The 13,905-nt window shown below is 43.4% G+C and overlaps 1 protein-coding gene across 7 annotated transcripts in view; it reads left to right on the top strand.

Moving 5' to 3' along the window:
• The window catches only part of ATP9B (ATPase phospholipid transporting 9B (putative)), a 217,807-nt gene that overhangs the window by 127,348 nt on the left and 76,554 nt on the right, over window positions 1-13,905 (top strand). For all 7 annotated transcript variants that reach the window (XM_060029250.1, XM_060029254.1, XM_060029251.1 and 4 more), the window contains one exon: window positions 11,858-12,018. In XM_060029250.1, coding sequence (XP_059885233.1) covers window positions 11,858-12,018 — 161 coding nt within the window. The remainder of the gene's footprint in view (window positions 1-11,857; window positions 12,019-13,905) is intronic.

The following is a 13,905-nucleotide window of genomic DNA, read 5'->3' on the forward strand; positions in this document are numbered from 1 at the left end:
AGGAAACATGTCAGCTTCACCTGAATGGCCCGTGAGGGGTCCGTCCCCCCTGCGGATGCCACAGTCTGTCTAAAATCGTACCGCCTTCTGTCTCCTGGCTTCAGCCAAGCTGCAGCGACCTAAGACTTTAGTTTTGAGCCAGAAGCCTTGACAGACCACCTCGAGATCTGAAGTCTTTTCTTAGCTCACCAACGCCCTTTCATGGTGACGCGTGTCCCGGGTCCTTGGGGGCTCTCCTCGCCTCCATGACAGGCCAGGGTGCCAGGGGTGTCTTGTCAGACTCCTGCTGCGTGGTTGGTTCTTGCTTTGGCCGTAAACGGCCTCCACCCGAGTCAGAGCCTGTTGGGTGTACTTTGCCCTACGACAATTCACTAATTACTAGAATTTTAGCTCTTTTTGTGTAGGGCCCCCTCTCCGTCATTAGGTGCACGTTCTGAACAGCTAATATGTGTAATTACGTTTAAAATAAGTGCGCTCCAAGTGATTAACAGCATTTTGATGTCAGAGTTGTGACCTCGCTGTTGTCTTCTGGTGGCTGAATAATTAACTCGTGTCTGAGAGCTTTCGAGTGTGAGAGTTGCCTAACACAGGGCTTCCTCGTGGAAGGTTTGCTGGCTTCCGGTGACCCTGAGCTGCCATCTGGTGCAGACTCTAAGTGCTGCTGTCATCTGCTGCTAATTGCTGTCACCTGCCGTTGCAGGCCCTCGGCGGAGATGGCGTGAGCAGGCGGCCTGTCGCCATCGGCGCGGGTCCTCTCAGCACGCGCAGGTGCGCCCCGGAAGGAAAGCAGGGCGGCGGGCTGGGCTTGCTCAGTAGAAGCACTTTTCAGTTAGTTTGCATTTTAATACACAAGGTGGGGAAAATGGTGACCGTCTTGTGGAGGTTATTACTTCACTAAGTCCAAGCGTGTTGCCTGTTTTATGATTTGTTTTAATGGTTCTGGCGCTTAGGAGCCTATTAGGCTGGCGAGGTTGTTTCCACGACGTTCTACAGAAGACTTCTGTAATCCTCTTTCTCAAGCGGATAAGCTTCGGTCGGGGCACTCGCCTATAGCACCATGTTATAGTAATGTATTTTACTTGTAATTTAGAGAACAAGAAGGATGCCCTGATTTGAAGGCTAAGCTGTCCCCTGTGGCACTGGCACAGCTGATAATCGCGAACTGGAAAGATGTGTATATCAAATAGTTTACAAAATGAAGCCAGCTGTGTTTCCCTACATACTGTGGCTTCCTGACATGCATCATTAAACCTTATTAGCTACTTCCTTTTACAAAGATTCTTGTAGTCTTGAACATTGCATATTAACATTTTCTGCCCCTCCAACTGGAAATTATTTGCTTTATTGTAGAGTGTCAACTTGCTCTGGTTTCTGATGCGTTCTAATTGGTACTTTAGAGTATAATCATCGTGAGATACCACGCCATGCATTTCTTTACTTGGAAATTAATACAGACCTTTTCACCGTATCTGTCAATCTGGGCAACTTTTCACACAACTCCCAGCTCTTGGGATTGCTTACAAGCCATTAAGTATGAAATGGTTCATAAAGTGTCCTTGAAGACATAAAGTAACACAAAAATTTTAGATGGTTGAAAGTAGTGCTATATTTTGCCAAGATCCCAGTAATAAACCTCTTAAGTAGACGGTTAATAATAAAAGGGTAGTTAAGGAGATGAAAAGGTTATTTAACCGTATTATGCTTGTCATTTAAAAATTTCAGCAAATCTCCTGAATTCCGTTTTCCTTTCAAAAGAATGCAAATCATGAGAACTATGGATTTTGAAAACTAAGTAACGCTGATTCAAAGTTAGGTGTTAGGCCAGTATGATAACTTTCTTCATTCTTTTTCTCTCTGTGCCATTCTGTGTCTGCTGTTCTGCTACGCTGCCTTAAAAATTAATTATGTTTACCTACTGTTAACTTTCGTTTGTTAGCTAGTTATGCTGATATGTTGGTGGGACAGAGAATGGACAAGATAATAGCAATTCTGAGGTGTTTCAAACACTGACCAGGGTTTTCTGTATCTTTTCACATGTTTAATATAATCACAAAGAGGTGATATGCATTTCATTGAGACAGAATTTCATGAGTTCAGTGAAACAGTGATCATAGTTTTGTTTCCAGTAAATATCTTAGACACAGATCTTGTCAAGTCAGCTAATGACTCTTGATTTAAAAACCCTACTGAGTGGTTTTATGTCGTGATGGGTACCAGGTATCTGGAGACTGGGGTGGAGACCTTAAATGGTCCATAAATTCCCACATATTTACACAATAAACCAACAAGCGGTGAAGGGGGTAGTGACCCCATCGCAGCCTTTGTGTCTCCTCGCGGGCTGCACGGTCCAGTGTACATTATAGTAGCGCCACGCTGCCTGCAGAAACTGAGACGTGAAACATGCTAAGCTGAGCTCTGCCACACGCGACACTTAGGCGTTGAGGGTCTTTCCTGCCGATTGTCTTTTTTTTTTCCCCCTAAGATACTGTTACTTAGAATTAACAACTTTATAATACTGTGTATGGGACTGAAGTAGTCCTTAAAGAAACCAGACTTTCTGGAATCTATTATTATATAGAAAAATTGTTAACTAATGTCTAGTAAATTCCCTGGCACAAACCATGAAATGCATTTTACTTGTTGGTATGCCAAAGAAAGAATTTAGATGGTAACGTTTTGAATCACCGAACAAATCTCGGACTTTGTTATAGAAATTCATCTGTATCATGACCTCTTATGAGGAAAATCTAGGGCTGGAAATTAAAGTTTCATATAAATGAATGACCTTGTTTACTAATAAAAATTTAACCATTCCCTTTCCCAGAATTTTATTAGGAAAATAACCAAGCAGGTAGAAGGGTGTCTCCCCGCCCCCCCCCCCACCCCCACCAGCATCCCATGCAGTTTCTTTAAAGAAACACAGCAGTTCTTCTGGCCCTGTCCCAGGCAGGCTCCAGGGAGAAGGGCAGCCCTGGTACCTGCCTGCCCGGCCATTCCCTGTGCCTCCCGTGCTGGGGGCCACCAGGTACTGGTCTGATCTACTCCCGTCGCCTAAATCCCAGTCTTTCCCATCATGTACGGTCCAGCAGTTTCAAGCCACTAACAGGAATGCGTCCTTCAATATGTCGCTTCCTGGGTGTTAGAAAGCCACCAAATACTTTTCCAGCTCTTTGAAGAGTTCAGAGGGTGCCCTGAAGGGATGCAGTCACTGTGCTGGGGAATTTTGGGTGCAATAGTGTTAGAAGCCCTGGCTGTATGTTCAGCCATTTCTTTAGCAAGCAGTGACAGAGCCCAGATTTTAACAGCATTATTATTGATGTGCTTAAAAATCTAAGGGTATTTTCTATTCAATAATATATTTTATAAATTATATTTAAATGAATATTTAAGAGTATATTTGAAGGGTGTTTCTAAAATGCACACATCCACAAACAATATTTAAAATAAGGGACTCGCCACATGCAGGAGAAATAAAGACACACACACACACCCATATCTCCCGGAAGAAAAATGTGCTAAATAGTATAGCCTCCTCAGTATGAAAAATCGACCAGAAAATGAAAGGTGAGGACTGTCCCATATTTCAACAGATTTACAAGAAGCCATGGTCTGCCCTTTCTCTCTGAGTCTGTTAAAATTTTAAGACTCCTAATAAAAGGCTTTCTTTAAAAATATCAGAACCATTTAGAGTTCTTATTAGAAAAAAATCTATTTTTCATGTTTCTAGGGAAAAAAGAATTTCCAAGAGTGTGGGGACTTTTAAAGTCTTTGAAGAAGCATAATATAAAAGTCACAGTTCCTGAGCATATCGGTGACCACGCACAGAATCTGCTTTTGCTGGCATTTTTCCAGACTTTTTTTTTTAAAAAACACAGTTACTAATCCCTAAACTCATGGGTATTGTGTTTTTGGATAGTAAGGATTCGAAAGTAGGTTAATGCTACTTGTAAAATATCTGTTAAAATAAATATAAAATTACCAAAATAAACTGCTTATTTAATTAGATTAAATTGAAATCAAATGCCTGACCTCAAATTTCACTTACATGACTGATGTTGAAGGTTGAGGTTTCTGGTGTCGGTAGATAGCTCAGGCTTGAAGTAATCATTTTGAATTGGTGGGTGGTCTTAGCAAAACCATTTAAAACTGATAGCTTTCTACACTGTTAAGACAAAAATAAGGTAAATATATGCAGGATCTCTAAACCACTAATGTAAGTTGTTGTTACAGCTTTATTGATTTAGTTTGTAGATCTAAATCTTTAAAAACAGAAAAGCCATAGCACTATACTACTGTACCGATTACCTACAGTATTTTGGTTGTCATATCTTTAAATATGACAAATATCAAATATCCTTATTTGATAGTAGATTTTTATTTGGGAAATTTCCTTCAATATAATTAATTCATCATGTTAAAGTCTATAAATTCTGTCTTGGATTCTTCATGACAACATAGATATTTATGGTAACTTTTTTTGTTGTTAATAAAACTAAGACAACATGTATTATATATACTGAATTGGCTGATCGAAAATCGAAGTTCTGCTTTTATCAAAAGCAGGCTTTCAGCATTCGAAAAACAAAAAAAGCAACAATCTTGAGCGCCCTCTGCTGGCGAATCCGCAACATACTGCACCTTCGCTTTTGCTTTCTCTCCCCAGCTAAGAGAAATGTTTTTATAAAAGCAACAACGGAATATCAACAGGAAACATGACAGCAGTGCACACAAATCATATTCAGCATAGTGTTGGGCTGATAGTGGTTTGTGTGGTGTAGTCTCCTTGCATCCCTGGTTTTTAAATAACCTGTGTGGACTGTTGTAAAATAAGGCTGGAACTACTGTACATTAGAAAATTATGGTCTCTTTGAAATATTCGGTGCTGTATTTTCATGTAGTTTGTGTACATAGAGTACAAATTAAATTTCCAACGGTTTCCAGACCGTTTTGCATATTTGTGCACACTCATCTTTGTTTTAAACATGACTTCGATGTGTCTCAAGTTGAGCCTATTTGAAATAGTTTGTAGTAATTATTAGAAACACAAAATTAAACTAACCACTTAAAGTCACTATATTGCTTTAAATTTGATGACTTTTTAATATACTGGTTACGCCTTAATAAAGGCTCTACTGTGACAGAGGCTGTCAGACAGTAACAGCCTTGACCAAATTGTCCTGCATGAATATAAAAGTAAGTCTGCATTTTGCAAAACCAGACCTGACGTGTGTATATGTGTGTGTCCATATGTCCATAGATAGTGTGCTATTTTCTGGCATTTCTGATGACTATAAAATGTTACGTGGATATGTGTTATAGCAAATGCTCAAGCCACTATTGAAATTTCTCAAACGATCTGGTAGGTTGACGGCTTGAGAAGACAGCCACATTCTGCCCTCATGAAGCCCCCTTCAAACTCAGCAAGTAATATGTTTGTAGATTTTAGGAATAATTTCACCCTTAACAACATGTTTATCGTGTCTAGCGGACAGAGTGATCTGATGACGTGCATTGTCCTAAACACGGAGCTGATCGGTACCAAGGTTGTGTAAACTAGGTGAGGGCTTGCACTGGGTCCCCCCTCTCCTGAGTTTCTCACATTAACATGGAAAGAGGCTGTACTTCCTTGCTGAGGAGCTGAGCTTTGCATTAAGACTTTTTTTGTTTATCTAAAAAATGTAATAACCACATTTTCTTTTCTTTTTTTTGATGTGGACCATTTTCAAAGTCTTTATTGAATTTATTACAATATTGCTTCTGCTTTTATGTTTTGGTGTTTTGGCCACAAGGTATGTGGGATCTTAGCTCCTCAGCAGGGCATCAAACACGCACCCCTGCATGGGAAGGCGAAATGTTACCCACTGGACCGCCAGGGAAGTCCCCCCATTTTATTTTTAAATGTTAAATATTCAAGAAAAAAAATATCTTATGTGATAACTATTTGGTAAGCAAGGAAGAAACCTTAAATGCTGAATATAGAATAGTCACGCAGAATTTATTTGCAGGTAAAAATGTAGAATATGAAATATTCTTTCAGAATAGACTTTTAAATGTTTATTGTGTAAATATAGATTTTGACTTTTAAAAATTAAGGTGATATAACATTAAGAATTATCGTGCTGATACTTACTTAGGGAGCTTTTAAAGCACAGATTATTGAGCCAATAGACTAGAACGGCTAAAAGAAGTGCTTCTTATTTCGCAGATCACTGGGGCAGTAAATGATAATAGCCGAGTTGTCTATGGGTGGGTGGCGCCTGCGTGCAGGACAGACACTTAGGACTGAGGCGTTCATATCCAAAGATGAATGAATAAATAAACTGGAGAATAAGAAAAAAAGGGCTACATCGCATCACTTTAAAAAAAAACAACTAATACTTTTAATTTAAACTCCAAACTGGAAAAAAGTTATCGCTGTAAGATTTAGGAGTTAGATTTAGTGTAAGAGTTTCAATTATTTGAATTGAAGGTATGTACTTATTTTTTTCTTATTTTTAAGATTCTACTAAAAGTAGAAAATATAGGACCGATTTGTTTCAAAGATATTTAAAAGAAATGTGTTTTTTAATTTTTTATTATTTTTTTAAATAGCACAGCACCTGATTTTTTTTTTTATTAATTAATTAATTTATTTATGGCTGTGTTGGGTCTTTGTTTCTGTGCGAGGGCTTTCTCTAGTTGTGGCAAGCAGGGGCCACTCTTCATCGTGGTGCGCGGGCCTCTCACTATCGTGGCCTCTCTTGTTGAGGAGCACAGGCTCCAGACGCGCAGGCTCAGTAATTGTGGCTCACGGGCCCAGTTGCTCCGCGGCATGTGGGATCTTCCCAGACCAGGGCTCGAACCCGCATCCCTTGCATTGGCAGGCAGATTCCCAACCACTGCACCACCAGGGAAGCCCCAAGAAATGTGTTTTTTTATAGGAATTTCAACTAGGTTAAAGCAGTAGCCCTATGTCAATTTTGTAGTCACAATCCAAATTCTGAATGATGTGGGGCTGATGGGCTGATCCGAGAATAGTTTTGCTGCTAAAAGATAAACAACGTTAACGGTAATGTTATAGTTTCCCCTAAGTAGTCTCTCACGTGTGAAGCTGTCTCTCTGTCTGTGTAGAGTCGTCGTGAGTGCATTTGCTAGAAGATTGGAGGCGTTTGTTTTTCAAATTGAGATATATTTACAGGGAAAATATAGGACAAATTAAAATGATATTTAGCTTTCTGCAAGAGTTTAAATTGGCTTTTTCACATTTTGCATCTTACGGTTTTGCTATACTAAAATACTTTCACGTAGCAAGTAAGGAAATGTGAGTTTTAGAAGCAAGGTTACAGTACTTGGATGTTCACATAACATTGATCCAGGGGTAACATCACGTGAGGAGCAGTTGGCAGTGCTTCCTTTTATGCCTTTTGTTTTCTCTGCTACTAAGTTTTTATAACACGAGGCTCCTACATTGATTTCTTGGGGACTTAGGGGGACTTTGAGATGGGCTGGAAACGCATTGTGTTACTGAGATAAGGTGGGGTCTCCTTCGTCTATGGGTGCCTTAAAAAACCTGACTGATCTTTTCTTGATTAAGCAGGAGGATACTGTATTTACCCTTCATTGTTGGTATAAACCATTATTTTACTGAGAACCATTAGCTGTTTAAAACTTGGTACATAAATTAAAGAGGAGCTAAGTGGATCTGTGATCGTTGCCATTAGTAGCGTTTTAGATTATACAGGCAATTATTGTGTTCATTATCCCAGAGCAGCCCCTTCCCAGAGCCATTGTGGCATCTTAGACATTATGCACAGATTTTCCCTTGGAGATTAAAATTTCCAGTAGCGTATTTAATTTTGTTATCACAGTTGTTTCAAATCAAACAAATATTATGACAAGTGGAAGAAAATTTGCTTTACTAATATAGGAAATTACAAAAATGTTGAAAATTACTTCCTAGTGTACTTACCTTTTCTTATACAGTCATAATTACTTCAACTGATTAATAATATACCTTAGGAGTAAAAAGGTCTTGAAATCATAGTAAAAGCTCTCTGGCCTGTTCAGATGTTCTAGGAAATTTTTGAAAGAAAGAAGAGTTTCACATCAAAACTCAGGCTACCACCTTCTTTATAGAATTTGTAGCTTTAAAGTTAACTAGCTTTCATATTGAATAGTTTTTGAGTCCAGATTGCATTTTAGACAAGTTGAAGAAACTTTTAAGGGTGTTCTAGTGAAATGAGTATAAAATTGAAAGTGACCTTTAAAAAAATAGTTGAAGTATCTCTTTTCTTCTCACTGTGCTTTGTTAGAATTGACCACCCCCCCCACCCCCACCCCCACCCAAAAAAAGATCATACTATATACTATAGCTCAGTTGCAATTATGTTCGAGGAAGAATAATCATAGTTCAGGAAAGGCTCCTGAAAGAAAGCAGGGAACAGCCCATTACTGAGAAGCTGTGTTTTCTCTGCTAAACCTTTCATTCGTCCTTTAAATCAGAAGGGGTTGGTGAAGACGACATTCAGTTATAGTCACTAGTCAGGCAGTTGAGCACATGTGTCCTCGTCAATTAGAAAGGTATTAATACTTTGAATTAGCTGAATATCAGTGTGCAGTGGGCTGCTTGTCATGTTTCCATCCTATATGGGTCATTTTTTCAAAGGAAACTTTGTCCTCATTCCTGACTGTTTTGTCCCAGCTCTTACAGTCCTTCACTGCCATGATGCAGGGGAAAGTGTGAGGCAGTGGTTATGCATTTTGCAAGACAGTGATTCTTTATTTTATTACAAAAAAGGCCAACTCTGGAAGGCCAGATTAAATCATTCCTTTCACTTTTTAATGGGATTTGGATGAATAGAGTAAAATATGCACTTTGCATTCATTGATAGCATCTTTACGTTGAGGTAATTGAGTCTTTTTTCCCTGACTGAATGAGTAATGACTTCATCTGACCCTCCGCGAGGCTTGGAACTTAGGCCGTCTTTGTCACCGCAGAGGGCCCGGGCTTTGAAACATGCTCTACTTCCCTGGCTTAATTTTTCTTCATTTTAATCCAAAACCCTATTTTTCTCAATAATTCAAGCATAAACTATATAGTAGTTGAAGTAGCGGAAATTGCAACGTATTTGTCCTGGTTCTGCCGGTTTTTAAATGGAGTTGATAAATCAGGCGCCATGGCCCTGGCCGCCGCTCTCACGGAGCCCAGTCCCGCTCCACCGGGGAAGCTTCCAGAACCGTCGGCGCGGTCCTTCCTGCTGCTCGTCCCGGCCCAGAGGTGGCGAGCCCGGACCGGCTGGCCCCATTGCCCACTCGCCCGGTCCGTGCGCTGGAAGTGACCGCTAGGGCGGCAGGGCGCTTCCCGCAGAGCCCTGCCCGCAGAGCCCTGCAGACACGGCCGGCCTGGCCGGGAAGGGTCTCATCTGCGCACAAGCTGCGCACAAGAGACAGCGCATCTCTAGGACTTGCCTAAAGTCTCTGGGGTTCCGAGTCTGAAGAGTGCGCGCGACCAGAGGAGGCCGCGGGTCCCAGGCGAGGGGGCGGGGCCTGCTGGGGTGGTGGCTGTGGAGAGGAGGGGCCTGGTGAGGGGAGGGACTTAGTGGGGGTGGGGCCTTGTGGTGGGGTGGGGCCTGGAGGGGCGGGGCCTCTGTGGGTGGTGGCTTGGAGGCGCAGACGCTGCAGAGCCGCCTCGCCCCTGGCCCCGCTCCCACCTACAGGGCCCTTGCAGGTGGGGACCCGTGGCTCCCAGACCACTGCGCAGACCCTGTAGTGTTGGGATTGGTGTGGAGGTAGGGCGAGTGTGCTAGACAGACTTTCAGCGGTGTAGCTTCTGGGTCCCTGTTGTCATTCCCGTGGTTTCTGGAGCCTCTAAAGGCCGTTAGGTGTCAGCCAACAGCAGTGATGACGGGCAGCTCTAAGAAGTGACTTCCCCCATAAGCTTGGTTAGAGATTTCTCTTCTATAGGGTATATTACTGGTGTTCGCCTTATACTTCCTACTAGATTGGCTGTTTCTTGAAGGGTGAAATCTCATAGTTGACTCATTTTTCATAATCATAGAGTTCAGCAAAAAATGTAGTAGGTATTTAAACTTGCTTGTATAATGAATGAATTTTCTTCACTGCTGCACTTAACTGGGTTTTCTGACAAAGTTCTGTGCTTTCTTTGTAACTACAGGTGCTAACGTTCTCATGAGCCTTTGTGGCAAACCCTAATCAAAAGCAGATATAAACTAAACAGTGAAGTGTGGAAAAGGCTAGCTTTTTATTGGCCAAAGACATGGTATTCAAAAGGCATTCCAAAATAAACTGGTATTAAGTAGGTTAGTAATTCTAAAAGTTTTAAATTTGAGAATAATAGTAGAGTTTTGGTAATCATGTTTTCTTTTTTAATTTCTCTTTTTCAAAATTTGTACCAGATTCAGAAGAAACTCAGATGGCAGACGGATAACCTGATAGGATTCAGTCTTCTGCTAGTGTCATATAAATTACATATAAGCAGTTCTGTTAAGCACCTGCTGTGCCCTGGCCTGAGGGTGACCAGTAGTGACAGTGAGCTTTGCCACATTGTTTGGGCTTCTCCAGGCACCTCTGTTAGGAGATGGGTAACAGCAGTTTACAGAGGAGGAGAGTGAGGCTTAAAGAGTGTAAGAACATTCCCCAGGGTCACACAGTTAGTAAGCAGAGACTCAAATCCAGGTTTTTAATAATAATAATAACAATGATAATAGTAATGACAATAGTAGTAGCATGCATGCAGGCTTGCTCTCTACCAGAAGCTGTGCTCCCTGTGCTGTGCGTCCTCTCTTTCCCCCCGGGTCCTGTCAGGAAGACATGTTACAGCCCATTTTACAGATGGGAAAGCTGATGCTCAGCTTGCCCAAGGTTGTGCAGCCAGGTGGCAGAGCCAGACTAGCCTAAACACAGAGTCTTGAGGGATCTTAACTGCCGTACGGCGTCACTTGTCCTCTTTGTGGCTCTAAAGCCCTTCTACAAAGCCTGGCACCACCCTCCCCGCTCCTCGCTCTGCCCCCCACGCTGCATTGCCCGGTAGTCTTTCAGCAATGACACTAAGCACGGAGCAGGACTTGGTGGAGGTGCTGGGCTTGAAATTGAAGCTGCATGCTTCAGAAGAGCTGTGTTCTCTTCGCTTGTAGAATGGATGGTGTCTGCGTATCTCGTTCTTACTGTCCCCAAGATCCCACACAGGACGCACACAAAAAAGGAACTAATTCTTATTGACATAATTCTCCCTCACGTTTTGCTCAGCTGGCAAATGACCCACAGGATGAACTGGAGTGTGTGTGCCTTACCGGGAGGACCTAAAGTACAGGACCTCAGCGAATTAACAAGCTGTCATTGCAGGCTAACCACTCCCCCTGTTGCTTTCCTTCTTAATTAAGAGAAGTTCTTTTCAGGGAGGCTCTTGGCAGAGAGAGATGACAGACATACTGTCCTGCTCTGAAGAAAATCCTAAGTGATCCCCTGACGTGGCACGTGCAGAGGAAAAGGCGCGTGTGCTCCCGGAGAGCTGGCCGGGCTGCCGGGCCGTCCGTGCGGCTCTCGTCCCGCATCCCCTTTTGTCCACTTGCTGGTCGTAACCTCATTATCTAGAGAAAGGATCTGAGTTTTTTGTGGTTGGATACTCAAGACTCGTGTTTTCTCAGTAGACTCTTTCTGGAAATGCTCTGGGGACCATGGGTCACTTTCAGAAATTCTCCCTAAATCTCTAAAAGGCTTTTCAGAAAGAAGTGTGAATGTCAGGAGAAGTTTTCAGAAGAAAATGTAAAGTTAGTACATTTTTGTATTTCAGTATAATGAAAGCTAGTACAAAAGAAGATTTAAGAATGTGGTTCTGTCCTAACTCTCCATTTTCTTTCAGGTTGGTTTGCTGGACCTTGAGCTCAATCAGCTGACCAAAGCGCTGTTTTTGGCGTTGGTTGCCCTCTCGGTTGTCATGGTGACCTTGCAGGGATTCTCAGGTCCCTGGTACCGCAGTCTCTTCCGCTTTCTCCTGCTCTTCTCCTACATCATTCCCATAAGGTGGGTTTAAGAATGAAGAAAAACAGATGTCTGGTTTCACTGAATATGATGTTATTGAATGTATTGTTCTCAGTGTGAAAGAAATGATCCACCTAGAACGAAAGAGGGAACCCCATTGACCTTGCTGTGAACCCCATTGACCCTGCTGTGAACCCCACTGCCTGGTGTGAACCCCACTGACCCTGCTGTGAACCCCACTGACCCTGGTGTGAACCCCACTGACCGTGGTGTGAACCCCACTGCCTGGTGTGAACCCCACTGACCCTGGTGTGAACCCCATTGACCCTGCTGTGAACCCCAATGCCTGGTGTGAAGCCCACTGACCCTGGTGTGAAGCCCACTGACCCTGGTGTGAACTCCACTGACCCTGGTGTGAATCCCACTGCCCGCTGGTGTGAACCCCACTGCCTGGTGTGAAGCCCACTGACCCTGGTGTGAAGCCCACTGACCCTGGTGTGAACTCCACTGACCCTGGTGTGAATCCCACTGCCCGCTGGTGTGAACCCCACTGACCCTGGTGTGAACCCTACTGACCCTGGTGTGAACCCCACTGACCCTGGTGTGAACCCCACTGCCCGCTGGTGTGAAACCCACTGCCCGCTGGTGTGAACCCCATTGACCCTGCTGTGAACCCCACTGCCTGGTGTGAACTCCACTGACCCTGATGTGAACCCCACTGCCTGGTGTGAACCCCACTGACCCTGGTGTGAACTCCACTGACCCTGATGTGAACCCCACTGCCTGGTGTGAAGCCCACTGACCCTGGTATGAAGCCCACTGACCCTGGTGTGAACTCCACTGACCCTGGTGTGAATCCCACTGCCCGCTGGTGTGAACCCCACTGACCCTGGTGTGAACTCCACTGACCCTGATGTGAACCCCACTGCCTGGTGTGAAGCCCACTGACCCTGGTATGAAGCCCACTGACCCTGGTGTGAACTCCACTGACCCTGGTGTGAATCCCACTGCCCGCTGGTGTGAAGCCCACTGACCCTGGTGTGAACCCCACTGACCCTGGTGTGAACCCCACTGCCTGCTGGTGTGAACCCCACTGACCCTGGTGTGAACCCCACTGCCCACTGGTGTGAACCCCACTGCCCGCTGGCGTGAACCCCACTGCCCGCTGGTGTGAACCCCACTGACCCTGGTGTGAACCCCACTGCCCGCCGGTGTGAAGCCCACTGCCCGCTGGTGTGAACCCCACTGACCCTGGTGTGAACCCCACAGCCCCATGTGAACCCCACTGCGAGCCCCACCCAGTGCCAGCTCAGCCGGCCTCCTGGGACTGAGTCTCAGGGTCAGCACTGCCCATCTTAGCTGTTAACCCAGTCCTTCCCGCATGTCCTTCTGCAGCTGCCAACAGACAGCTCCTATTCCCATATCTCTTCAGCACATCTTCTTTTCTTGGGAATTCCCAGGGTTTTCTCCTTTGCTTTCATTAATCTTGTTTTTCTTCGTTTCTGTTGCTTGTATCAGTTCTGAAATGTTATGTGCTGTCACTTCACTACTGTTTGTGTTGTGTGATGCGAAAGGCCAGGTGAGAACTCTCTTCCTTCTTGTTTCTGGGGCACTTCTGTCCTTAACTGATAGAAACCATTGAACAATATTCAACTTTTATTTTTTTAATATTTTATTTAATTCTCTTTATTTATTCTCTTTATTTTTTTTAATTCTCTTTAACTTCTTTCTTCAGTAAACTGACAATGTCAGTATGTATATCCTTTTTTTTTTTAAGAGTTTCCTGTGCTATACAGCAGGTTCTCATTAGTTATCTGTTTTATACATAGTATCAATAGTGTATATATGTCAATCCCAATCTCCCAGTTCATCCCACCTCCACTTCCCCCTTGGTAACCTTAAGTTTGTTCTTTACATCTGTGTCTCTAC

This window comes from Delphinus delphis, chromosome 13, assembly GCF_949987515.2.
Source record: "Delphinus delphis chromosome 13, mDelDel1.2, whole genome shotgun sequence".
Lineage (NCBI taxonomy): Eukaryota > Metazoa > Chordata > Mammalia > Artiodactyla > Delphinidae > Delphinus > Delphinus delphis.